Consider the following 25,466-nt stretch of genomic DNA (forward strand, 5'->3'; position numbering starts at 1 on the left):
ACATAGTTAAATAAATTACTTAAAATATATAACAGAAAAATGGCTGTTTTCTAATAATTGGTATTAAAAAATTGGCAACCACATAAAAGAGAATGAAACTGAACTACTATCTAAGTTATACAGAAGTAAATTATGAATTTTAAGTGCCCCCTGAATCTCAAAATCTCCTAGAAGAGGCCGGAAAAATAGCATGGAAGTAGGACGTTTGCCTTGCAGGCAGAAGGACGGTGGTTTCAATCCTGGCACCCCATATGGTCCCCCGAGCCTGCCAGGAGTGATTTCTGAGCATAGAGCCAGGAGTAATCCCTGAGCGCTGCCGGATATGATCCAAAAACAAACAAACAAACAAACAAAAAACTCCTAGAAGAAAGTATACGGAATAAGATCTTTGATCATGTTCTTTGTAGTGATTTTTTTATATCTGACCCCAAAAGAAATAAAAGCAAAAGCAAATATAAATATGTTAAGCTACATTAGAATAAAGGGCTTCTGTACAACAAAGTAAATATCAATGAAATGAAATAACAGCTTACCAAATAGGAAAAATAACCGTAAATAATATCTGGTATGGGATTGTTTCAGATATTTCACAAAAAATGTTTTCCATCATTTGAGAATATTTAGTTCTAACACATATACAAATGATTCAATGAATCAGAACATAAACAAACCACTTGGAATAACTCTGGACAGACTAATTAAATAGCCACTTTTACACCCTTAAATGATGGAAGTTTAGAAAAAAAAGATCCATCTTCAAACTATAGAAATTTAATACTATGATTTGATCAACTAATTCCATTTCTGTATATTTATCCAAAGAAATGGTTATTATACCTTACAAGAGTTTTAGCATACATGGTCATTAAAACATTATTTAAAATAGCCAAACCATGGAGACATGCAAATCTTAATTATATCAGATATGTAATTGAAATTCCAGGATGACAAAGGATTCAGTCCCGAAATGAGAAGACAAACCTAAAAAACTTAAGGTAAAAAAAAAAATGAATAATGTTGAAACCTCATTACTATCCAAAATAAGCTATAGATTCAATACGATTTCTATCAAAATTCAAATGTTATTTTGGTACAGATATGACATGATATGATAGATATGATATTAATTTTTAAAAATAAATTTAGAAAACTAGAAATCTCCAAAGTTCTACCACATGGAAGTAGAAATGTAAGATAGATATTAAGAGAATTATAGGAGCCGGGGTGATAACGCAGCAGTAGGAGGGCATTTTGTCTTGCATGCTGCTGAACAAGGATGGACCTCAGTTCGATCCCCAGGCATCCCATGTGGTCCTCCAAGCCAGGAGCGATTTTTGAGCGCAAAGCCAGGAGTAACCCCTGAGCGTCACCGGGTGTGGCCCAAAAAAAGAAAAAAAAAAAAAGAGAGAGAATTATAAAGAGGGCTTGTCTGAATAACTATATCCTAAACCTCACCGTCCCATTACCCAAGGGAATATAATGAGAAAAAATTCTACACTCAAAATTAAAAGTGGGAACTTTCCATATGGTCACCTGGAGAAATTTCTATTTAGAAGTCAAATTCTCTGACTTCCTGGTCTATCAAAAGGGAATCCACAGCAATTTGATTACTAACAAAGAAAGTTGTCATTTGTAAATAAGATACCCTTTCAAAGTTTGCCAGGACAACAGATGCAAAATTGTTTTCTTTAGGCATGTTTTTCTATGTAAATATTAGGTAAGATGTATGTTTAAGCATAAAAAAAGTGAATGAATATTGACAATGATTGCATTGATACAGGAGAGAAGTTGGTGAAGTGACTTGACAACATCAGAGAATACACTCAATTCCTAGGAAGAAAACAATTTTAAGAAATCACAAGTGAAAGTACCTTCCCAATACTTTGTCCTTAAAGAAAAGATGACCTTCAAAGTGTTTACTGATTTAAAGTTAATTACAGAAAGTAAGGAATCAATTTACAGCAGTTAAAATTGATTAGAAATATTACATCATTATTACATTTTATTACAAGTATATATAAAATATACAAAGACAGAAGAGTAGAAAGCTATAGATGGAAAGGAGCAACAGTTCTCATCCTCTGAGGAATACTATGGTAGATTCCTTATTCACATGGTGACTTTGTTGATTGTATTACATAAAAGAGACATTCTGCAAATGTAGTTAAAGTGAACAAGCAGTTGCTGTTGAAACAGGGCGATTGAAGTTCAGAAATATATTACATTAAGTAAATTGCTTCACACATATTCAACCCCATTTAGATCCTAATGATCTCCTGAGAACCCTAGTGATTCCTGAGCAAAAAATATAAAAGTAAACCTTATCACCACTAGATGTGACCCCCAGACCCTCTAAATATAATAAACATGGATATTATTTGGGTGGTAATTTCATTACCCAATGAAATTATTATGCCACAGTATTTTAAAATTGTAAACTACAATGGCTAAAATTAATGTTTTTATAAAAGAGCTAGAAAATAGTATAGTGGGTAAGGAGTTTGTCTTGTATGAAGCTGAAATGAATTGTTCACTAGAACCCCATATGGCCCCTAAACCATACTTGGAGTGATCCCTATGAGCAAAGTAAGGAACAAACCTTGAATACTTCTAGGAATGATCCCAATAAAATAAAATAAAATTTAATTTAATAAAGTTAATAAATGGAGTCAAAGATCTATTAGTTGTGATTTGACAGTTCTTCATTACTGAACAGAAGAGAACCAAGTAACTGGGCCAAGTATTTAGACTATTAGGAAAGAAGAGATCTTAATTCTATTACATAACTGCAAGGTACTAATTCTGCCAACTTAATAGATTCTGGAAGTGAATTCGTCTGAGAATTTTCAGATCTGTCTGATCAACACTTTTAATACTCTTTATTAAGACACCCAAAACCAATGCTCCCTGTCCCGATGTAACTACAAAATATATAAGATAATAATTGATTGTTGTATTAAGCTGTGATTTGCTAAGATTTGCTGTGTACCAAAAGAAAACTAATTCAAACTGTATGTATAGTACGCCCACCAACCAAAAGTTAAAGTTGGATACTTGATTTTATATCAATATGATTTTGTTTTCTTTTGTTTATTTTGGAACAAGATATGATGATGCTCCAGGTTTATTATTGGCTCTGACCTCAGGAATTTGAGTTCAAGTAGTACTTCAGGACTATAGGGAATTAATGTGACAAAAAGGGTCAGATAAAATCATAGCAGGTAAGGTGTTTGCCTTCCATGCATCCAACCTGGACTTGATCTTCTGTATATCCAATATGGTCCCCCAAGTACTGCTAGGACTAAAAATCTGGAGTGCGGAGCCAAAGGTTATCCCTAAGCATCACCATTGTGGCTTCAGAACAAACAAAAAGCCAAAAGAAAAAAATTTGTAGCTTAAAATTAAGACTTAAGAATTATCATAAAAGCATTATATTAAGTTTTCAAACAGAAAAGGAAGGAATTATAGAACAAGCCTGTAATAATGTAGATGGAATTATAAGCTTGCTTTGTTAATGCATTCTATGAGTTTAATTTGTTTAAGAAATAAATTTTTTATCCTGTTTTCAGTAATTCTGAATATATATCATAAAAAAAGTAAAAGACCTAGGGTAAGATAATATTTGAAATGCTTAGAAATAGGAACACAAAATTATATTAAAAGTTTTTAATTAAATTTATTAAGGTGACTGACATAGTAATGCAAAAGTAGAAAATTTGATGTGTATAATTCATAATTTTAAGCATAACATTTATTAGTATAAGAATAGTAGTTTAATTACAATCTAAGATAAGCCATTTGCAAATTTAAGATAAAAATAAAGCATTTGAAAACTCATTGCTCTTTTTTATATAAATACAATTCTGTATTTATAAAATACAGAACAAAATATAATTCTGCTGTATAATATATCTTGATATTAGCATTTCCAATAAAAATTTAGACTTGAAATAGTTTAGTTATTTTGTTTTTAAAACAACTTATCAAAAATATAAACACCAGCACTGAATTCTTTTTACAAGTTAAAACATCTTCCAAAACCTATTAACAGCTAAATATATACAAAACAATTATTATTACAAAATTGACTTATTTTCCAGTTAATATATTTTTTTCATTATTTCCTATGATTGACTTACTTTTGCAGCTAAACTCTCTTAAATGATAAAAATCATTCAAAATTATGCTCTTTTTGTTTAGAAAATAGGCTCTTCAATATATGTATAAAATACATAATGGAATAAATAAAAGGCAACAAAATACAGTGTAAACAATTTTAAATTTCTACACAAATTTTATATACAAAGTATTAAAATGAATACTCAAATTAATTTTCTTTCAACGTGGTTTGTATAAATAAGAAAAAGTTATGATGGAAAAGTTTCTTATAAGTATTATGATTAATTTTTGTTATAAATTTGTATTTTATTATAATAATTGAGTAATTTAAAAATCAAAAGTGAGAACAAAAAGCAAATAGGGAAATAAATTAATTAAAAAACAAATTTCCCCTTATATATAGAGTTTAAGGTCCTTCAACTAATATTGCTACCAACGAATCACCTGCTTACATCTTGACCCAGCTTGAAAAATGTGCTGATGTGTTGGAAAAAATATTTTTAAGTTTTCACTAAGAGCCTTGTGGTGTTGGGTGATATCAGGGTGACACATTATGGTGAAAATAAATCATTCAAATCGAGAAATGCAAGAAAAGTATCACTCAAGCAAGAAATCTGTTCTAATATTTAAAAACATACCCAGGAGCCAGAGAAATAGCACAGTGTTAGGGCATTTGCCTTGCACACAGCTGATCAATTACAAATGGTGATTCCAATCCCGGCATCCCATATGGTCCCCAGTGCTTGCCAGGAGTGATTTCTGAGCACAGAAACAGAATTTAGCCCTGAGTTTCACCGAGTGTGACCAAAAAAAAAAAAAAAAAAAGAAGAAGAAGAAGAAGAAGAAAAGACAAATTTTATTGCAGACTGGAGCAGTGGCACAAGTGCATTGCCTTGCACGTGCTAACCTAGGATGGACTGTGGTTTGATCCCCCTGGTGTTCCATATGGTCCCCCAAGCCAGGAGCGATTTCTGAGTGCATATCCAGTAGTAACCCCCTGAGAGTCCCCAGGAATGACCCAAAAACCAAAAAAAAAAAAATCTTTATTGCTCTTGAAATACCAAATTATATATGTATGTATGTATGTATATATATATATATATATATATATAAAAGGGAAGAAAGAAAATTAATCTTTGATTAAGATACTCAAAGTGAGTTGCAAGAAAATTTAACATTTTTTTCATATCAAGAAATAAAGAAAATGCTCAGAGTTAATACAAATGTCACCATGCAGTTGGAATTTTCCTTTTAGGAAAGACAACTAAATTCATAGTTACTCCTTATTCTCAACCATGCAAATCTGAATATCATTAACAGCAGTGGTAATTTATTTTTATTAAAATCTATTCTTTCTTATTACAAAAAGTAATAAGTTTAAATAATAAGTAAAAATTTAGTAGAATGACAAATTTAGTTATAAGGAAATTAAAATAGCTGACATGCATAAAAAATAGCTGGCAGACTACAAAATTAATGCACAAAAATCAAATATATATCAAATATATATCAAATATATATCAAATAGTGATATAAAAAATAGAAGGAGGTTGGGGACTAAGGAGATGGGGGACATTAGTGTTGGAAATGTTGCACTGTTAATGGGGGTGTAAATTTTTATGACTTAAACTCAACTACAAACACGTTTTGTAACCATGCAGCTTAAAGATATTAATAAACAAAAATATAAAGATCCAATAATTTTTATTCTAAAATAAATAAATAAATAAATAAATGACAGAACTGAATAACATGGTAGGCTAAATGAAAAATGACCTGCAGACCTCACCAACAGAATAACAAAGGTGTAGGACAAAATCAGTGAGCTGAATCAGGAGCCGCATGACACCTGCATTTAACAGAAGAAGCTGGAAAAGAGTCTTAAACAGATGACAATAAAAATTTGGGATAAAGTTAACAGAAAGAACACAAAAATCATTTGGGTCCCAGAGAGCCAGGAAGAAAACTCCTATGAAGAATCAACAATCAAAGACATCAATGATGAATAGTTCCCAAAGCTGAAGAATGTACGCGCGCGCACACACACACACACACACACACACACACACACACACACACACACACACACACACACACACACACACACACCCTGGACTCAAAAAGAGTACCAGCTAAAAGAGATCCAAATAAAAACATCCCAAGGCACATCCTTGTCACAATGATAAAAACCATCGATAGAACTAGAATATTGAAAGTAGTACAAAAATAAAAATATATAATCAAAAAACAACCTTAAGATTTACAGCAGATTTATCACAAGCAACCCATCAGACCCAAAGGCACTGGCGGCATGTTATATGGAAACAACTCAATGTAAGGAATGTCTTACTAAGAATACATCACCCTGATAGACTCTCATTCAGGTTTGAAGGAAAGATACACAGCTTCAAGTATAAACAATAGCTCAGAAAATTTACAAACTTAAAAGAACTGAAAGGGCCTGGAGTGATAGGACAGCAGTAGGGAATTTGCCCTGAATGTGGCCATTTGGGGAACAACCCAGATTCAATTCCAGGCATCCCATATGGTCCCCTGAGCCTGCCAGGAGTGATTTCTGAGCACAGAGCCAGGAGTAACTCCTGAGTAGTACCAGGTGTAGCCCCAAAACCTAACCCCCACTCACAAAAAGAAAGAACCTGCTTTAAGGCAAGACAACCCACACAAACTAACCAAACATCTACAAAAAGATGGCACAAAAGTCAATGAAAATAATCTTAATGCAAACAGACTAAAAGCAACTTTGTGTCTTTTTCAATGCTTTTTTAATATGTATTATGTGATAATGTCAGGTAGTAAAATAATTTAATAGATGAAATTGAATGAAATTAAAATTATAGATAGTATTAAAATAATAGTAAGTTAAAATACAATGTTCTTGTGTTAAATCAATATTCCAATAAAGCTACTTAAATTAAAACTATCTTACCCTTAAATATATTTGAACTCTGGTATAGAAAATAAACTAATTTGAATGAATATTGAACTATCTTATTTTATTATAAGTTATGAAAAAGAAAAACAATGTAGTCTCAAAACAATTTTATTTAGAAAAGATATAGCTAATTAGGTCCACAACCTAGTAATAGTTTTATAAATCATTATAAACTGAGCAAAATATATAATAAAACTTAAAATATGAGTAGCATGCACCCAAACACAATGAAATCTTTATTATTAAATTTAAGCAATTATCTGAGAAAATATATAATAATACAATCTTGATAGAATATCTTTAATTGGTGAAGTTTTTATTTAAATTTAAAAGTTTATAGTGTACTTAGCTTGTATTACTTTACAAAGTCATCTCAGGAAAAGAAAAATATAGCTTATATTAAGGGAAAACATAATTTAAACTGGTCATTATCATCATTTTAGGTGAAATTTTGCATGATTATATTTTAAATTTATAACTCTATTATGTTTATATTAATTTGAAGTTAAGAATAAGAAGTCTTAAGACAAAAGGCACTAGCAAGGCATTAAGAATTAACTATTATTAATTCCATTCTATTTAATATACACAACTATCATTCTATTTAATATATATATATATATAGGGCCCGGAGAGATAGCACAGCGGCGTTTGCCTTGCAAGCGGCCGATCCAGGACCAAAGATGGTTGGTTTGAATCCCGGTGTCCCATATGGTCCCCCGTGCCTGCCAGGAGCTATTTTTGAGCAGACAGCCAGGAGTAACCCCTGAGCAATGCCGGGTGTGACCCAAAAAACCAAAAAAACAAAACAAAACAAAAAAAAAAAACAAAATAAAATAAAATAAAATTGTTTATATAAATATACATTACTAACTAGTAAGACTTCTCTTTTTTAATAATTTTTATTGTGATCAAAAATGAATAATAAATCTTTCACAGTAATATTTAAGGTACATAGTGACAATGAATCAGGGGCATTTCCACCACCAGGATTGTCCTCCCTCACCCCCTTTTCCCAGCATGTGTCCCATATCTCCCTCCTTTGGCCCCCTGAGTGCCAGTGTAACTGTTCCTCTCTGTATATAGCTTGTTGTATATAGAGTTTCAATTTTGTTCTTGTTGAGTTTGGGTTTGGTGTTTAAGTTTGATCATTTTTTATTTCCATTTAATGTTTATATGGCTGTTTGGTCCTGGCACCATTCATTTTTATTTTTCCCCACAATTCATGAGGTAGAACAAGATGATTCAAGTTGTGTGGTTCTGCTTGAAGAAGATAAAAAAAAAAAACCAAAGCAAAACAAAAAAACATAACAAAAAACAACAAACAGTTAAAAAAACTAACTACCAAAAAAAGCACCCAGGAACAAAAAATCACCAAATAATAGCAACAAGAGTGGAAAAAAAGAAAAGAAAGAAAAAGAAGGAAAAGGATAAAAAGAAAAATAAATAAAAAAAACTAAATAGTAAGACTTCTTAAGGCAGAAGGAACTATTCTATAAGATATTGAAAAAGTCTGAAACTCAGAACATGTATATTCAGTAAAATTATAGGTATATAATCATAAATATTATTTTAGTTGTTTTTTAAATGTCTCTCATTGATATATTTATATATTATATAAATATTACATATTTATACAATAATTTCTGTGAGTTTCTCTTCCACTTTAATTCAATGTTTTACAATCCTAATTTTGTTGTATATAGAACATACTTTCATATTCTATTATGTTCTGAATTGCTGACCCCAATTAATTTCTCTTCACCATCAATTATAAATACTATTTGAGTATAATGCTTTCTCACTGTGTTTTCTTTTCCATTTTTTAATGTGAGGGCATCTCTAGCATTTAAAAACCAGGTACCAATCTTGGTGACTACTGACCTAAATGTGAAAGTGTCATGATGAAATGTTTGGACCAGTGGACACTGTCCTATCAGGCCTGTATGCAGTGTAAGAACACATGTAGTGTAAGACATGTGTTCAGTTCTTTGAGTTCTCCACAACTCTTCAGTATAATCTTCTGATATTAAAGCACATAATTGCATGATTATTCTTTAAATATTAATACAACTCTAAAATTTACAATAAAGGTGCAGTTAATGCAAACAGATTTTCTTATACATTTGTCCTAGATTATTCTTAAGAATGAACTAAACCATAAATACAGATAAAATCGTTTTAGAGATGAAAAACCAAAATATGTTCCAGAAAGGAGAAAGTTGTTGCGAATTTGTAAATTGACAGAAATATTATTGATGTAGTAATTTTAAATATAAAATTTCTGGAATACTGTGCAAATTAAAACCACATAACATTAGAAGTTATAAAGGGAGCTATGGACAGACAAATTTGTAAATAACACTATGCCTATACTTACTTATCTATTTCAATTCACATGCAGAATATGACTACTCCTTTAAAAACTAACAAAGTGCTACGTTAGTAAAATAAAAGTTATGCATATACCAAGGATGTGCTTATCTTCAATGATTGCAAGCTCAACTTCACTTCCAGCAATGAGTGTACACAGGAAAGGAACTTGAAGTAGAACACTAATTTCACCAAAGGATTCTTTCTCATTAAGTGTCTCCATATAAACAAGTTTTTGAACTTTTTTCTGTAAAAGATATAAATATTTAATAAAACTATTTTACATAATGAATCAAGCCTAATGCCATCAGAAACACATTGTCTCTGATAACATTCATTTGTATGTGGTATTTAAAATAAATTAGCAATCTAATTCATATCTAAAAATGTTCTTTAATGAAATTTAAATTCCATTAGGACAAAAGTAAGTGGATAAACAAGTTCAGTTCAGTGTACTTTAAGTAAGAGAAAGCACTGTGATTTGATGACCAGCAAAGACAATTTTATTTACCAATTTTGTTCAGAAAATAATGAACTAATTTCTTTTTTTCAAGACTCTAGAATGTAATTATGCAAACACAGATTTATCTTAGTATGTTTTATGACCTAGCATTTCTTAACTTAGCCACAGTTGCAATGAACATTGCTGGATTAATGGAGAATTAAAGTAAACAGTGCCAGGACTGAATTCAAGGGAATTCATCTTAAGTGGTACTATTCCACTCTGAATTTTAAGTGTTCTAATTGAAAAAATAAAAATGCAGTGTAAATTTGACCAGAAAACTAATAACATGTAAATTCAGATCTACTACACTTTCAAATACATGGTTCTAGAGAAGTTGAAACTCCATATTAATTTTTTTAAACATGGTAGGGAGGATGAGCCTTACCTAGCTGTACTAGGGGATTTAATCCTGGCTCTCAGTAATCACTCCTGTGGATTGCGCAAACTGGGATGCAAAAGATTGAACCCAGGTCAGCTACACACAAGACGAATACCCTACCAGCTTTACTATTACTCTGGCCCTCTTAATTATATCAGGAAGGAAGAGAGGAAGGAAGGAAGGAAGGAAGGAAGGAAGGAAGGAAGGAAGGAAGGAAGGAAGGAAGGAAGGAAGGAAGGAAGGAAGGAAGGAAGGAAGGAAGGAAGGAAGGAAGGAAGGAAGGAAGGAAGGAGGGGGGGAGGGACGGAGGGAGGAAGGGAGGGATGGAGGGAGGAAGGAAGGGAGGGAGAGAGGGAGGAAGGAAGGAAGGAAGGAAGGAAGAAAGGAAGGAAGGAAGGAAGGAAGGGAGGGAGGGAGGGAGGGAGGGAGGGAGGAAGGAAGGGAGGGAGGGAGGGAGAGTGGAACGGAGGAAGGAAGGAAGGAAGGAAGGAAGGAAGGAAGGAAGGAAGGAAGGAAGGAAGGAGGAGGGAGGGAGGGAGGGAGGGAGGAGGAGGGAAGGAAGGAAGGGAGGGAGGGAGGGAGGAAGGAGGAGGGAGAAAGGAAGGAGGGAAGGAGGGAGGGAAGGAAGGAGGGAGGGAGGGAGGAAGGAAGCAGGGAGGGAGAAAGGAAGGAGGGAGGGAGAAAGGAAAGAGGGAGGGAGGAAGGAAGGAAGGAGGGAGGGAGGGAGGAAGGAGGGAGGGAGAAAGGAAGGAGGGAGGGAGGAAGGAAGGAAGGAGGGAGGGAGGGAGGAAGGGATGGAAGGAAGGAGGAGGGAGGAGGGAGGGAGAGGAGGGAGGGAGGAGGAGAAGGGAGGAGGGAGGGAGGAAGGAAGGGAAGGAAGGAAGAGGAAGGAAGGAAGGGGAGAGGAGGAGAGGAAGAAGGAGGGAGGGAAGGAGGGTGGGAGGGAGGGAGGGAGGTTGGTGTGAATCATATAGGATATATTTTTATTTTGCTTTTTGGCCATGCTTGTTGGTGCTCTGGACTTACTTTTAGCTCTACACTCTGGGGTCAATTTTGGCATACTTACACAATCATATGAGATTGGGGATTGAATTCAGGTAAGTTATTTGTAAGGCAAGCACTGTACACTCATCTGTGGCTCCTTGAATATATTTTTGGAATATTTCATGTTTCTTTAATTTTCATCTATATCACTATATGTTTTCATGTACTATAAGCTAATTTGTTGTGAGCATAAACCACAATGTTTCTACTAATTCAGCTGTTAATGCACAATTATATTGTTATTAACAAAAATATGTCTTGTGTAGGCTTACTTCTATTTATACTGAGAAAATAAATTAATTGTATGCTTAATCAATGCCTTATATTTTAATATGTATTTTCTAAAATAACATAGGAATTGTCTTTTAATATTATTATTGGTCATTCCTATCTTGTTTGATTATATTTTATCATTGGTGTTACAGTGATTTATATAATTCACACAAAAATATTTAATAGATTCAAAATTTTAAACAAAAATGTTTCAAGTCCATATTTCTAATAGATACATAAAATGCATTAATAATTAATAGAAAGTACATAAATTTTATTAGAAAAAATGGTAATGTCAAACTTACCATTTTTGAATGTAGTTTCACAAGTCCTATAATATTTCTATAAATTTCACAATATCCAGAGTTAATAAAGGCTACAAAATTAATTATACTTCCACTTTCAACTATCACTAAAAACAAGAGAAAATTTATTACTTCATTAATTTTATATAAAATTATTTTAAATACTATAACAATTAAAACATATATATATCTTTAATTTTATAAATATTAACAACATATATCTCAATTGACCTCGCTGTATAGGCAGTATGCGCACTATGATAACATATTGATATTTTTACTAATATATATAACCCAATATAGAAAAACACATTGACAATCAGTGAGAATAATCATAAAGAAAAGGAATATGTGTGAGGAAGACCTAACATAAAATTTGCTTACTATCATGAGGTAAATGTTGCTACTATGTCTAAATTCATACATTCTAGTTGTTAAACACTGTCTCAGAAAATGTGATAAATAACTATTGTCTCTCTAAAGTCTGTGCCTTAATCAAGGCTCTTATAATTTATAGTGAAAAGCCATAAAGCAATGGTTTAGAAGGTTACTCAACGTATGTGATCATAGATGAATTATGTAACTTCTTTGATTTCCAAATTTTTATCTTTCTAGTATCAACATTTAGAGTTCTTATTTTTCATGTTCCAGGCACTTATGTGAATTCTATGTATTTTTGTAGAATAAGCTATCTAAATCTCTATTGGTTCCAATTTCAGAACACCTGGGGAAAAATTATACTTAAAATATATTTTATTTTTTAGGGCCGGAGAGATAGCATGGAGGTGGGGCCTTTGCCTTGCATGCAGAAGGTGGTGGTTCGAATCCCGGCATTCCATATGGTCCCTTGAACCTGCCAGGAGCGTTATCTGAGTGTAGAGGCAGGAGTAAACCCTGAGCGCTGCCGAGTGTGACCCAAAAAAACATATATGTGTATATATGTGTGTGTGTGTGTGTATATATATATATATATCAAGTTGTGGCCTTTTCCTCATTGTCAGGATGTCATATCAAAACTGGTGCAAGTTGGTGCAAGAGCGGTATTAGGAATATCCAGGTGGGGAGTTTGGTTCCTGCTGCTGTTGTAGGGAACTGTGTCAGTTCTATGTGTGAGATCTGGGGTTCTGGGTTGGATAGTTGCTGTCTAATCACATGGAGTCTAAGTTGGATCCTCATGACACATGCTCAGAATGGGAGGCACCCCTGTATTATAAAATTTATGGGTTCTTATCTCTAGTACATAAGAGCATGTTTCTGTGCATAAGATTTCCCACTTTTTAGAGTTCTATGCAAAAGGGAATGGTGCCATATTATATTGCTGGTGCATTTGAGGGTAAGAATGACAGGCTAGGGGCCAGCAAGGTGGCGCTAGAGGTAAGGTGTCTGCCATGCAAGCACTAGCCAAGGAAGGACCGCGGTTCGATCCCCTGGTGTCCCATATGGTCCCCCCACGCCAGGGGCAATTTCTGAGGGCGTAGCCAGGAGTAACCCCTAAGCATCAAATGGGTGTGGCCAAAAAAACCAAAAAAAAAAAAAAAAAAGAATGACAGGCTACACAATCTCTGTGCCCTGGTTTTGACATTTCAGATTAGTTTTATGTCTTGTTTATTCTGAAATACAAACTTTTTGCCTGAAAATCCCAAGTACAATAGTTAGACCCCAAATATAAAGGTATAATTGTAACTTTCTTGTGATTTTATAGGATACTAATATTAGCAATTATCCAGAAGTGGTACTGAATGGTATATGTAAATATTAGCATGATATGGCTGACTGATGTTGGATGTAGAAGCAGTTCAAGCAGTAGGGCACATGCCCAGTATGCAGCCCATATGTCCTTCTGCAACCCATATGTCCCTAAAACAGCACTACTGTGTGTAAATCTGGTGACCACTGAACAAAGTGGTCAGCACTAAACTGCGCTGAATTCTTTCAAGTTTGGTCTCAGGTCTTCCACCACAGATCTACCAATTATAGCTCCAATTAAAAAGTAGCCTATATATCCAACAATTAAAAACCTGGAAGGCAAATGGAAAGGTTATTTGGCAGTGAAGGCACTTGTCTTGTACACTTAAGCAACTGCAGAACAGAGATCCAGGCTTAAGCCAACTTGGTGAGGTCAAAACAAAACAAAGATAAAAAGCTTTGCATGCAGAACTGAGTTACACTTTGATTATCACATGGTTCTCTGAGCACTGTTGAGAATGAAGAGCCAGGAGTAAGTAGATCCTGAGGTCTAGGGAGGGAGGGAGGGAAGGAAGGAAGGAAGGAAGGAAGGAAGGAAGGAAGGAAGGAAGGAAGGAAGGAAGGAAGGGAGGAAGGAAGGAAGGAAGGAAGGAAGGAAGGAAGGAAGAAGGGAGGGAGGGAGGGAAGGAAGGAAGGAAGGAGGGAAGGAAGGAAGGAAGGAAGGAAGGAAGGAGGAAAGGAAGGAAGGAAGAGAAGGAGGGAGGGAGAAAGGAGGGATGGAAGGAGGAAGGGAGGGAGGGAGGAAGAGAGGGAGGGAGGGAGGGAGGAAGGAATGAAGAAATAGATAAAGAAGAAAAAGAAAGAAAGAAAGAAAGAAGAAAGAAAGAAAGAAAGAAAGAAAGAAAGAAAGAAAGAAAGGAAAGAAAGAAAGAAAGAAAGAAAAGAAAGAAAGTAAGAAAGAAAGAAAGAAAGAAAGAAAGAAAAAGAAAGAAAGAAAGGAAAGAAAAGAAAGAAAGAAGGAAAGAAAGAAAAGAAGAGAAAGAAAAGAAAGAAAGGAAAAGAAAGAAAGAAAGAGAAAGAAAGTAAGAGAAAGAAAGAAAGAAAGAAGAAAGAAGAAAGAAAGAAAGAAAGAAAGAAAGAAAGAAAGAAAGAAAGAGAAGAAAGAAAGAAAGAAAGAAAAGAAAGGAAAGAAAGGAAAGAAAGAAGAAAGAAAGAAAGAAAGAAGAAAAAGAGAAATAGAAAAAAAGAGAAAGAAAGAAAATGAAAAGCTAGAGAGAGAGACTACATCATAACTTCAAAATGATGTCAATGATAATATTGGTAAATATAATTTAGTGTCAGCATACAAACCAAAAGCACACTATAAAGTAATAAATACTTTAAGACAAAAAATGTTTTAATTTATTTTTCTGACATTTATGTGAGTATTCCATGTTTCCTTGTGCATTTCTTAGATATCATAGTTTATTATAAAACATTAAATTGTCATTTAATTTTGCTTAAATAGAATGTACAGTAATGCTTCAATCATCTTATTCTATATTCTTTAGAGTGAAGTAATAATATAAATTAATCTCAAGGTAGCAAAGTATAATATAGCTATAATATAGCTGTAGAATTATGTCTCAATCATTTAGATAGTGCTAAAATTTATCATGGATTTTGACAGATAGAAAAAGAGCCTGTAGGCAGATCTGTCTTTGGCTTCTGAAGATAGAAAGCATCTAGACAAGTGCAACCTAATATCTCCACCTCCACTAAAACATGCCAAGTTATAGAACTGCTAGCTGAACAGAGTGTCACTTGTGATTGGCAAGGTTAATAATCCCAACAGTTGAGGCCGGAGCAGTGGCACAGAGGTAGGGCATTTACCTTGCATGCAGTTGACCTAGGACAGACTGTGGTTCGATCCCCTGGCATCCCTATGGTCCCCCAAGCCAGGAGCGATTTCTGAGCCTATACCCAAGAGAAACCACTGAGTGTCATCAGGTGTGACCCAAAAACCAAAAAAAAAAAAAAAAAAAATCCCAACAGTTTAAACCACAATAAAACTGGTAATCTATTAATGACAAAAAAACCCTGAACCTTCTCATTTTCAACTTGGAACTCTCCTTTAAAAATGAACTTTATAAGACAGTGATACTTTCCAGTTGGCAATAAAAGGTAGAAAAGAAGTTAAAGAGAGGTCCAGAGCAATAGCACAGAGGGTAGGGTGTTTACCATGCACGCAGCAAATTTGGATTCGATCCCCAGCATCCCATATGGTCCCCTGAACCTGCCAGCTTTGATTTCTGAGCACAGAGCCAGGAGTAAGCCCTGAGCACTTCTGAGTGTAATTTTTATACACACGAACACACACACACACACACACACACACACACACACACACACACACGAAAGAGAAATTCCAAAGTAAATCACTACAATTCACTCTTTACTTCATCTGTTCTCTTCCCCTCATTACAAGAGGAAATAAGGACAAACACCCTCCGGACACTGGGCATTCCCTCCCAGCTGCTCATTTCATACACAAGTAGCATCCAGGTGAAGTATCCTTTCACAGTATCCACCTCTCAACAAACTCCCTTAATATTCTGCAACAAATTGGAGTGTTCATAAATTCTTTTGTGGTGTTTCACCCCCAAGATCCTGCCTCCTTCCCCCCAAAGCCCCTACTTTTATGGTTTTCTTTTGCCAGGATGTTACAGGATCGTTAGCTATTCTATCCTGTTGTTATTCAGTGAGACATAAAGAAAAACATACAAGCCTCCTGGCATCTAGCTAGAGACATGCATATAAACAGATAGTAAAGAAACCTAGTGTTAACTTCCCTAACTGTATTACTGCAAACCTTTTATTTTATTTTATTTCTAAGCTTTATGCATGTCAATGAGCAAGCTTTAAGAACTCCATCATATTATCATTCAACAGGACTCCTTTCAGTCTTGGAGCAGATCCTCTGGAAAGAATCTTCAGGCTTATTATACAAACCCTGGAAAGAGATATTTTTTGGACCTTGTACTAAAAATACAAGACTACTGTGGCCTGCTCAGGCAGCCTCCAGAGTTCCCTTCTCTGCCCACACCTATAAATTTTTTCTCCTTTCGCTTTCCCAACAAATGTTATCTAAACTTCTAGTTCTTCACTTTGAGTAAAAAAAAACCGAAAGGCTTTGAAAGCACCTTGTTTCTGTAGTAAATCAGTTTCCATTTGGGAAACAAGTCATTTTGGCATAACAAACATCATAAAGCTCACAGGATTTGTGTCGTGTGTGTGTGTGTGTGTGAGTGCTCGACTGGTGTGTGTGAGAGTGTCGTGTGTGTGTGTGTGAGCTGAAGATAAAGACCGTAATGGAGATGTTAAAACCTTGTGTTAAATTCCCAAGCAGTCTTCTTGTGGGGTTATACTCAAGCTGAGCGTTAGATATATAGTAGCTTATAATATTATGACAAATACTTCTCTCTTACTGGAATGCATCAAAAACTTGAAAATTTAATAGAAATTACAAAAACAACCTAAGTACTTTTAAACTAAAATAAGAAGAGTTAGATAATGACTGTCACAGCTAGGATCATTTTAATTTATTTTTTAGTTTTAGTATATATTAGAAAACTATTAGAAGCCTAATCCAACTAACTTTAATTCAATTTTGGGTTTGTTTGTTTGTTTGTTCGTTTAGGCTTGGTTTTTTGGGCCACATCTGGCAGCACTCGGGCTACTCCTGGTTCTGTGCTCAGAAATCATTCCACCATTATGAGATGCTGGGGATCAAACCCATGTCTATCCTGGGTGTGCTAACACTCCCAGGCCCTAATTTCATTTTAATGGAATATATATCCTTCATAACATGAAGAATTCATTCTCTTTACTCTCAATGGTGAAGAACAATTAATGATTCTATTTCAAAAAATGAGTGATTAGAAAATGGCACAATGGCAGAAAGAAAAGGACATACTGGTGAAGGATGAACTGCTGATATGTATATAAGACAAGTATAAACAATATTATAAAGTATAGCAAACATATATGTATGCACATATAAATACCATATAGTGGACTAATTGATTGACAAATACATTATACTAAGTATGCTAGTTTTACTAGAGTTCTATACATAGTATTTTATCAATATTCTAATATTCTTCAGTCCATAGTATACTTTCTTTCTACTTCCCACATCCCTCACTTCTTTGATAATTTAACTTCTCCTCTATCGAATCTATGGATTTGTTTTTCTTTTCCTTTCCTAAAAATATTGTATTTTTCTTATATAAAAGGGCAGTGATTCATGGTATTGTAAATAATACAATTTCATGCCTACCTTGTCCCAACCCCACAACCTGCCACAGAGGGACCCCTATCCTCCTTCAATGACCCAGGGACCATTCCCCTCACTAAGGTTCCCCAGGCAAGCTCAGTATGCTAGGCATTATGCCAACTGCTACAATGGATATAGTGTATACATATTTTATGTTTTTATATTTAAATTCTGTTTTGGTGTTTTGGGGGCAGATGCCAAGTAGAATCACTAAGTTTTTATTGAAACTATAATCTTACTTTTTTGGAGAAACCCCCATACTATTTTCCATAGAGACTAAACCAAATAAGATTTTCACAGTGAGTGGGAGTTCTATTTTCACCACATCCCCACAGATAATGGTTTCCAGATTTTTATCTACTCCATTCTTTTGCTGTGAAGTGACATGTCATTGCTATTCTGATTTGCATTTTCCTATTACATCGATAAACATGATTTTCATATGCTAAATAAGAAAGTAATGTGCTCTTTAAGAGAAATGTTTAATTAATCATATCTATATTTTATTGTATGCAGTTAAACGCATTTTCTGTTACTGATATTGTGAGTGCTTATATATACATATATATATGTATTTAGGCTATTATCCCCACTATCTGATGGATTGCATGCTAAATATTTTAGAGTTTAAATCCATATTGCTGTCTTTATTTTAGTTGGAGGTTCTTTGGCCATACTAAAATATTTTAACTTCATGTATAGTTGTCTAGATATTTTATGAAACTCCTTCCAGCGTAGACCATCTTAAAAGTTTGGAATAAAATACATTTATTCGTGAAAATATAAGAATGAAATGTTAAATGTAATGGTAGAAAGTAAGAATAGGCAGTAATTGAAAGAAAGTATATGACAACAGGGAGTAAAGCTGTAGCAAAGTCACATCAATCATCAGGATGTCTGCCATCCTCTGTGAAATACCAGAGGTGTCTGCATATGAGTCAGCTGGAAAAATCCTAACTCGCCAGATTTTGGAAATATTTTGTTCTCATAATCACGGTACCGAATGGAAATGCAAAGAATAAAGAGAAAAGTTTCTCTGAAATGTTCTAACCAAATCTCATGGCATTCAGGTTAGAATCCCTAACTCCAAAAGAACAATAACATTAATGCATGAAGATAATTTAGATATTCTTGTTTTGTAACATAAGTTTATGTATTCTGCATTGTAATTTTCATGTGTGTATATTACACCATTTATTTTGGAAATGAGATAAGAATACAACAAATAGGTGCTTATTTTTGCACGCAAAGACCTGGGTTCCATACCCAGTGCAACGAATGGTCCCCTGAGCACTGCCAGGAGGGATACTTGAGCACAAAGCCAGAAGACAGCCCTAAGTATCACTAAATGTGCACCTCCTGAAAAAAATTTTGCTCTTTCCAAGTTTTCTAATTTATGCTTATCTCTTTTGCTTATATTTTTAGAAATACAGACTTTACCTTGTTTTTTGACCCATTAAATTTATTTTCTTACACTTTCATTGTTACTAAATAATTCAGTAATACATTTCGCTTGCACTTTTCTCTTTTAATTTTATTTTATAAATATCTGTGCCTTTGCAGTTATTTCTTCCCAGTTCATTTATCTCTTTTCTTTATTATTTTTTTAAAATACATTTTTTTTCACCTTGCATTATTTTCAAAGCATTTGCTTCAAGTGCTAGTAGATAATTTCTTTTTCTACTATCCTTTGTTGACTTTCTGATAAATGTTTTGACAGTACACATTTTTAAACTCTGATCCACCTAAATCTACATATACTATTTAAAAAAAATAATGATATCCTTTGTTCACATCCTGGGAGGAGAGGTATGTTTCGTATTCTAGTAGTTGGATATAGATAATGTTATTAGTTTTCCAGATACAAAGAACTCATATTTTTTAATATTATTTTTGTTTGGTCATTTGTTTTGCTTTGGAATCACAGCTGGCATTGCTCAAGGCTTGTCTTTTTCTTTTTTTTTTTTTTTTTTTTGGTTTTTTGGGCCACACCCGTTTGATGCTCAGGGGTTACTCCTGGCTAAGCGCTCAGAAATTGCCCCTGGTTTGGGGGGGACCATATGGGACGCCCGGGGATCGAACTGCGGTCCTTCCTTGGCTAGTGCTTGCAAGGCAGACACCTTACCTGTAGCGCCACCTCGCCAGCCCCAGGGCTTAAGTCTTGACTGTGCTCAGTGATCACTCCTAGTGGGCTCCAGGAACGATATGGAATTCTCAGGATAGAGCCCAAATCAGCCATGTGTCTGGCAGGTGTCCTATCCACCATACTATCTTCTGGCCCCTTTAGCCACCATGATAAAATAAGTTCCAAGGGTTTGACAAAATAGCACTTGTTTTGCATGGGGCTAACCTCAATACGACTCCTGGTTTCACGTATGTTCATATACCTATGCCTCAAAAATGATTCATGAGCACAGAATCAGGAGTAAGTTTTGAGCACCCCTACAGCTTGACAAAGAAAAAAAGAAAGAAAAAGAAAAAGACATCAAGTTCATTTTTGTTTTACACTTGATTATATGTAAATATTATATGCATTTTTGTTTCCTTGAGGAATACACCAATGATGCTCAATACTAATGCTGTGCCCAAGGTCACTTTTAGCAAAATAAAGAGAGCATATACAGTTCTGGGAAATGAAGTTGAGTGGGTCATGTGTGAGACAAGTACATTATCTGCTGTATTATTGCTCCAGCCTATATGCATTTTTTAAATTATATCATTGTGAGATAGTTGAAAAGTTGTTGATAGTTGAATTTAGGTGATAAAAGTTTCAACATTCATCACTTCACCAAGATTCATTTCCTGCCACCAATTTATCCAGCTACACTTTGGTCATCTCACCCCATCCCCAACCTGCCTTTATGGAAGACACTTATTCTTTTCCCCTCACTCTGTCTCTCTCTCTCTCTCTGTTTCTGTCTCTAACTCTGTCTCTCGATTTCTGTATTTCTTTTTTTTTCTTTTTTTTTTGGGGGGGGGGGGATTGGGTCACACCCGGCAGCGCTCAGGGGTTACTCTTGTCTCTACACTCAGAAATCGCTCCTGGCAGGATCGGGGGACCATATGGAATACCGAGATTCAAACCACCGTCCTTCTGCATGCAAGGCAAATGCCTTACCGCCATGCTATTCACCGCATCCCTGTATTTCTCTTTAAGTCTCTATCTTTTTTTTTTTTTACCTTTTAGGCACCATGATTTGCAAAAATGTTACTGAAAGGACATCATGCATATCACCTTACTTAATTTAAATTCCCAATTCTTTTTTTTTATATTTTTTTATCTTTATTTAAACACCGTGAATACAAACATGATTATAGTTGTATGATTACAGTCATGTAAAGAACACCCCCCTTCACCGGTACAACATTCCCACCACCAATTTCTCAGATCTCCCTCCTCCCCACCCCCCTACACCTGTACACGAGACAGGCTTTCTTTTTTTTTCTTTTTTTTTAATTTATTTAAACACCTTAATTACATACATGATTGTGTTTGGGTTTCAATCGTGTAAAGAACACCATACCCATCACCAAGTGCAACATTCCCATCACCAATGTCCCAAGTTTCCCTCCTCCCCACCCAACCCCCGCCTGTACTCTAGACAGGCTCTCCATTTCCTCATACATTCTCAATATTAGGACAGTTCAAAATGTAGTTATTTCTCTAAATAAACTCATCACTCATGGTGGTGAGCTTCCTGAGGTGAGCTGGAACTTCCATCTCTTTTCTCTTTTGTGTCTGAAAATTATTATTACAAAGGGTGTCTTTCATTTTTCTTAAAACCCTTAGATGAGTGAGACCATTCTGCGTTTTTTCTCTCTCTCTCTGACTTATTTCACTCAGCATAATAGATTCCATGTACATCCATGTATAGGAAAATTTCATGACTTCATCTCTCCTGACAGCTGCATAATATTCCATTGTGTATATGTACCACAGTTTCTTTAGCCATTCGTCTGTTGAAGGGCATCTTGGTTGTTTCCAGAGTCTTGCTATGGTAAATAGAGCTGCAATGAATATAGGTGTAAGGAAGGGGGTTTTTGTATTGTATTTTTGTGTTCCTAGGAATATATCCTAGGAGTGGTATAGCTGGATCGTATGGGAGCTCGATTTCCAGTTTTTGGAGGAATCTCCATATCGCTTTCCATAAAGGTTGAACTAGACGGCATTCCCACCAGCAGTGGATAAGAGTTCCTTTCTCTCCACATCCCCGCCAACACTGTTTATTCTCATTCTTTGTGATGTGTGCCATTCTCTGGGGTGTGAGGTGGTATCTCATCGTTGTTTTGATTTGCATCTCCCTGATGATTAGTGATGTGGAACATTATTTCATGTGTCTTTTGGCCATGCGTATTTCTTCTTTGTCAAAGTGTCTGTTCATTTCTTCTCCCCATTTTTTGATGGAGTAGATGTTTTTTTCTTGTAAAGTTCTGTCAGTGCCTTGTATATTTTGGAGATTAGCCCTTATCTGATGGGTATTGGGTGAATAGTTTCTCCCACTCAGTGGGTGGCTCTTGTATCCTGGGCACTATTTCCTTTGAGGTGCAGAAGCTTCTCAGCTTAATATATTCCCATCTGTTAATCTCTGCTTTCACTTGCTTGGAGAGTGCAGTTTCCTCCTTGAAGATGCCTGTAATGTCCTGGAGTGTTTTGCCTATGTGCTGTTCTATATATCTTATGGTTTTGGGGCTGATATCGAGGTCTTTAATCCATTTGGATTTTACCTTCGTACATGATGTTAGCTGGGGGTCTAAGTTCAATTTTTTGCAAGTGGCTATCCAATTGTGCCAACACCACTTATTGAAGAGGCTTTCCCTGCTCCATTTAGGATTTCCTGCTCCTTTATCAAAAATTAGGTGGTTGTATGTCTGGGGAACATTTTCTGAGTATTGAAGCCTATTCCACTGATCTGAGGACCTATCCTTATTCCAATACCATGCTGTTTTGATAACTGTTGCTTTGTAGTACAGTTTAAAGTTGGGGAAAGTAATTCCTCCCATATTCTTTTTCCCAATGATTGCTTTAGCTATTCGAGGGTGTTTATTGTTCCAAATGAATTCCAAAAGTGTCTGATCCACTTCTTTGAAGAATGTCATGGGTATCTTTAGAAGGATGGCATTAAATCTGTATAATGCCTTGGGGAGTATTGACATTTTGATGATGTTAATCCTGCCAATCTATGAGCAGGGTATGCGTTTCCATTTCCGTGTGTCCTCTCTTATTTCTTGGAGCAGAGTTTTATAGTTTTCTTTGTATAGGTCCTTCACATATTTAGTCAAGTTGATTCCAAGATATTTGAGTTTGTGTGACCCCAGAAAAACCACCCCAAGACACATCCTAGTCACAATGACAAATCCCACAGATAGAGACAGAATTCTGAAAACAGCAAGAACAAAAGGGAAATCAAGTATCAAGCAAGCTTCCCCTGAGATTTACAGCAGACCCTGTCACCAGAAAACACTCCAAGCCAGAAAGCCGTGGTGGGATATTGTGACAAGACTGAATGAAATGAATGCTTCCACCCCAGAATAATATACCCAGCAAAACTCACTTTCCAGTTTGACGAAAGAATACATGGCTTCACACAGACAAAAAACAGCTCAGAAACTTCACCGACACAAACCAGTCTTAAGAGAAAAACTGAAAGACTAATCTAAGACAAAGCTACACCCAAAAGACCACACCAAATATTTGAAATAACAGATGGCGTTAACTCCCAGGCAATTCTTTCTCTCAACGTCAATGGACTAAATGCACCAGTTAAGAGACACAGAGTGGCTAAATGGATCAAAAAACTCAATCCAACCTTCTGCTGCCTACACAGAAACGCACTCTGAATAGTCAGAACAAACATAGACTCAAAACTAAAAGGCTGGAGAAAAATTATCCAAGCAAAAACCACCCATTAAAAAGCTGGAGTGGGCCATACTAATATCGGATAATGCAAACTTTATTACTCAGGAAGGTTGTAAAGGGATAAAAATGGACATTTTATATTAATCAAGGGGTACGTAGAGCAGGAAGAATTCACTCTCCTAAACATATATGCACCGAATGAGGGGCCAGCAAAATATTTAATACAACTGTTGACAAATCTGAAAAATAATATCAACAACAACACAATAATTGTGGGGGACCTTAACACGGCTTTGTCAACACTGGATAGGTCAACCAGACTGAAACCCAACAAGAATATACTAGACCTGAGGAGAGAAATGGAAGAAAGAGGCCTAGTGGATATATATAGGACACTCCATCCCCAGAAACCAGGATACACATTCTTCTCCAATGTACATGGGACATTCTCCAGGATAGACTACATGCTGGCACATAAAACATACCTCCATAAGATCAAGAGGATAGAAATTTTGCAGACTACCTTCACTGACCACAAGGCTCTGAAATTATTTGTGAACTCCAAAGGGACTCAGAAGAAACACTTTAACACCTGGAAGTTAAACAGCCTCATGCTCAATAACCAGTAGGGCCGAGATAAAATCAAGGAGGAAATCAAAAGGTTCCTGGAAACAAATGGCAATAAAGACACCAACTATCAGAACTTATGGGACACAGCAAAAGCAGTACTGAGAGGAAAATTTATAGCTTTGCAAGCACACATCAGGAAGGAAGAAAGGAGCTTACCTGGTAGCTTAATGACCAGCTAATAGAACTAGAAAATGCTCCAACAAAAGGACCCAAGAATAGGAAGACCGAAGGAAATAAACAAGCTGAGAGCAGAAATCCAACGAAGTGGAAACTCAAAAAACCATCCAAAAGATCAACGAAAGCAGAAGTTGGTTCTTTGAAAAAATAACAAGATTGATAGACCACTCGGCAAACCTACAAAGAAAGAGAGAGAGAGAGAAAACTTGATAACTCGTATCAGGAATGAAAAAGGAGAGATCACTACTGACAGAGATTCAAAGGGTAATCAGAAACTACTTTGAAAAACTCTACGCCACTAAAAATGAGAACCTGGAAGAAATGGATAAATTCTTGGACTCTTATAATCTTCCACAGTTGAAGGAAGAGGATGTAGCATATCTAAACACCCCCATCACCATTGATGAAATTAAAACAGTAATCAAATGTCTGCCAAAAAACAAAAGCCCAGGTCCAGATGGATTCACTAATGAATTCTATCAAACTTTCCAAGAGGAACTACTGCCAATCTTGCAAGACTCTTTCATGAAATTGAACAAACAGAAACACTTCCAAATAGCTTTTATGAAGCCAACATCACCTTGATACCTAAACCAGACAGAGACGCTACCAAAAAAGAAAATTACAGACCAATATCACTGATGAATGCAGATGCAAAGATCCTCAACAAAATCCTGGCAAATAGGATTCAATGCCTCGTTAAAAAGATCATCCACTACGATCAAGTTGGTTTCATCCCAGGAATGCAAGGCTGGTTTAACATCCGTAAATCTATCAACATAATACACAACATCAATAACAAGAAAAATAAAAACCACATGATCATATCAATAGATGCAGAGAAAGC

At 35.2% G+C, this 25,466-nt stretch overlaps 1 protein-coding gene across 1 annotated transcript in view; it reads right to left on the minus strand.

The window, feature by feature from the left end:
* Nucleotides 1-5,879: 5,879 nt before the first annotated feature.
* The window catches only part of CNBD1 (cyclic nucleotide binding domain containing 1), a 226,598-nt gene continuing 207,011 nt past the window's right edge, over nt 5,880-25,466 (minus strand). Inside the window, exons 9-11 of the mRNA XM_049782419.1 lie at nt 11,952-12,058; nt 9,542-9,692; nt 5,880-5,968 (exon numbers count right to left, since the gene is read on the minus strand). Coding sequence (XP_049638376.1) covers nt 5,880-5,968; nt 9,542-9,692; nt 11,952-12,058 — 347 coding nt within the window. The remainder of the gene's footprint in view (nt 5,969-9,541; nt 9,693-11,951; nt 12,059-25,466) is intronic.

This window comes from Suncus etruscus, chromosome 10, assembly GCF_024139225.1.
Source record: "Suncus etruscus isolate mSunEtr1 chromosome 10, mSunEtr1.pri.cur, whole genome shotgun sequence".
Taxonomy (NCBI): Eukaryota; Metazoa; Chordata; class Mammalia; order Eulipotyphla; family Soricidae; genus Suncus; species Suncus etruscus.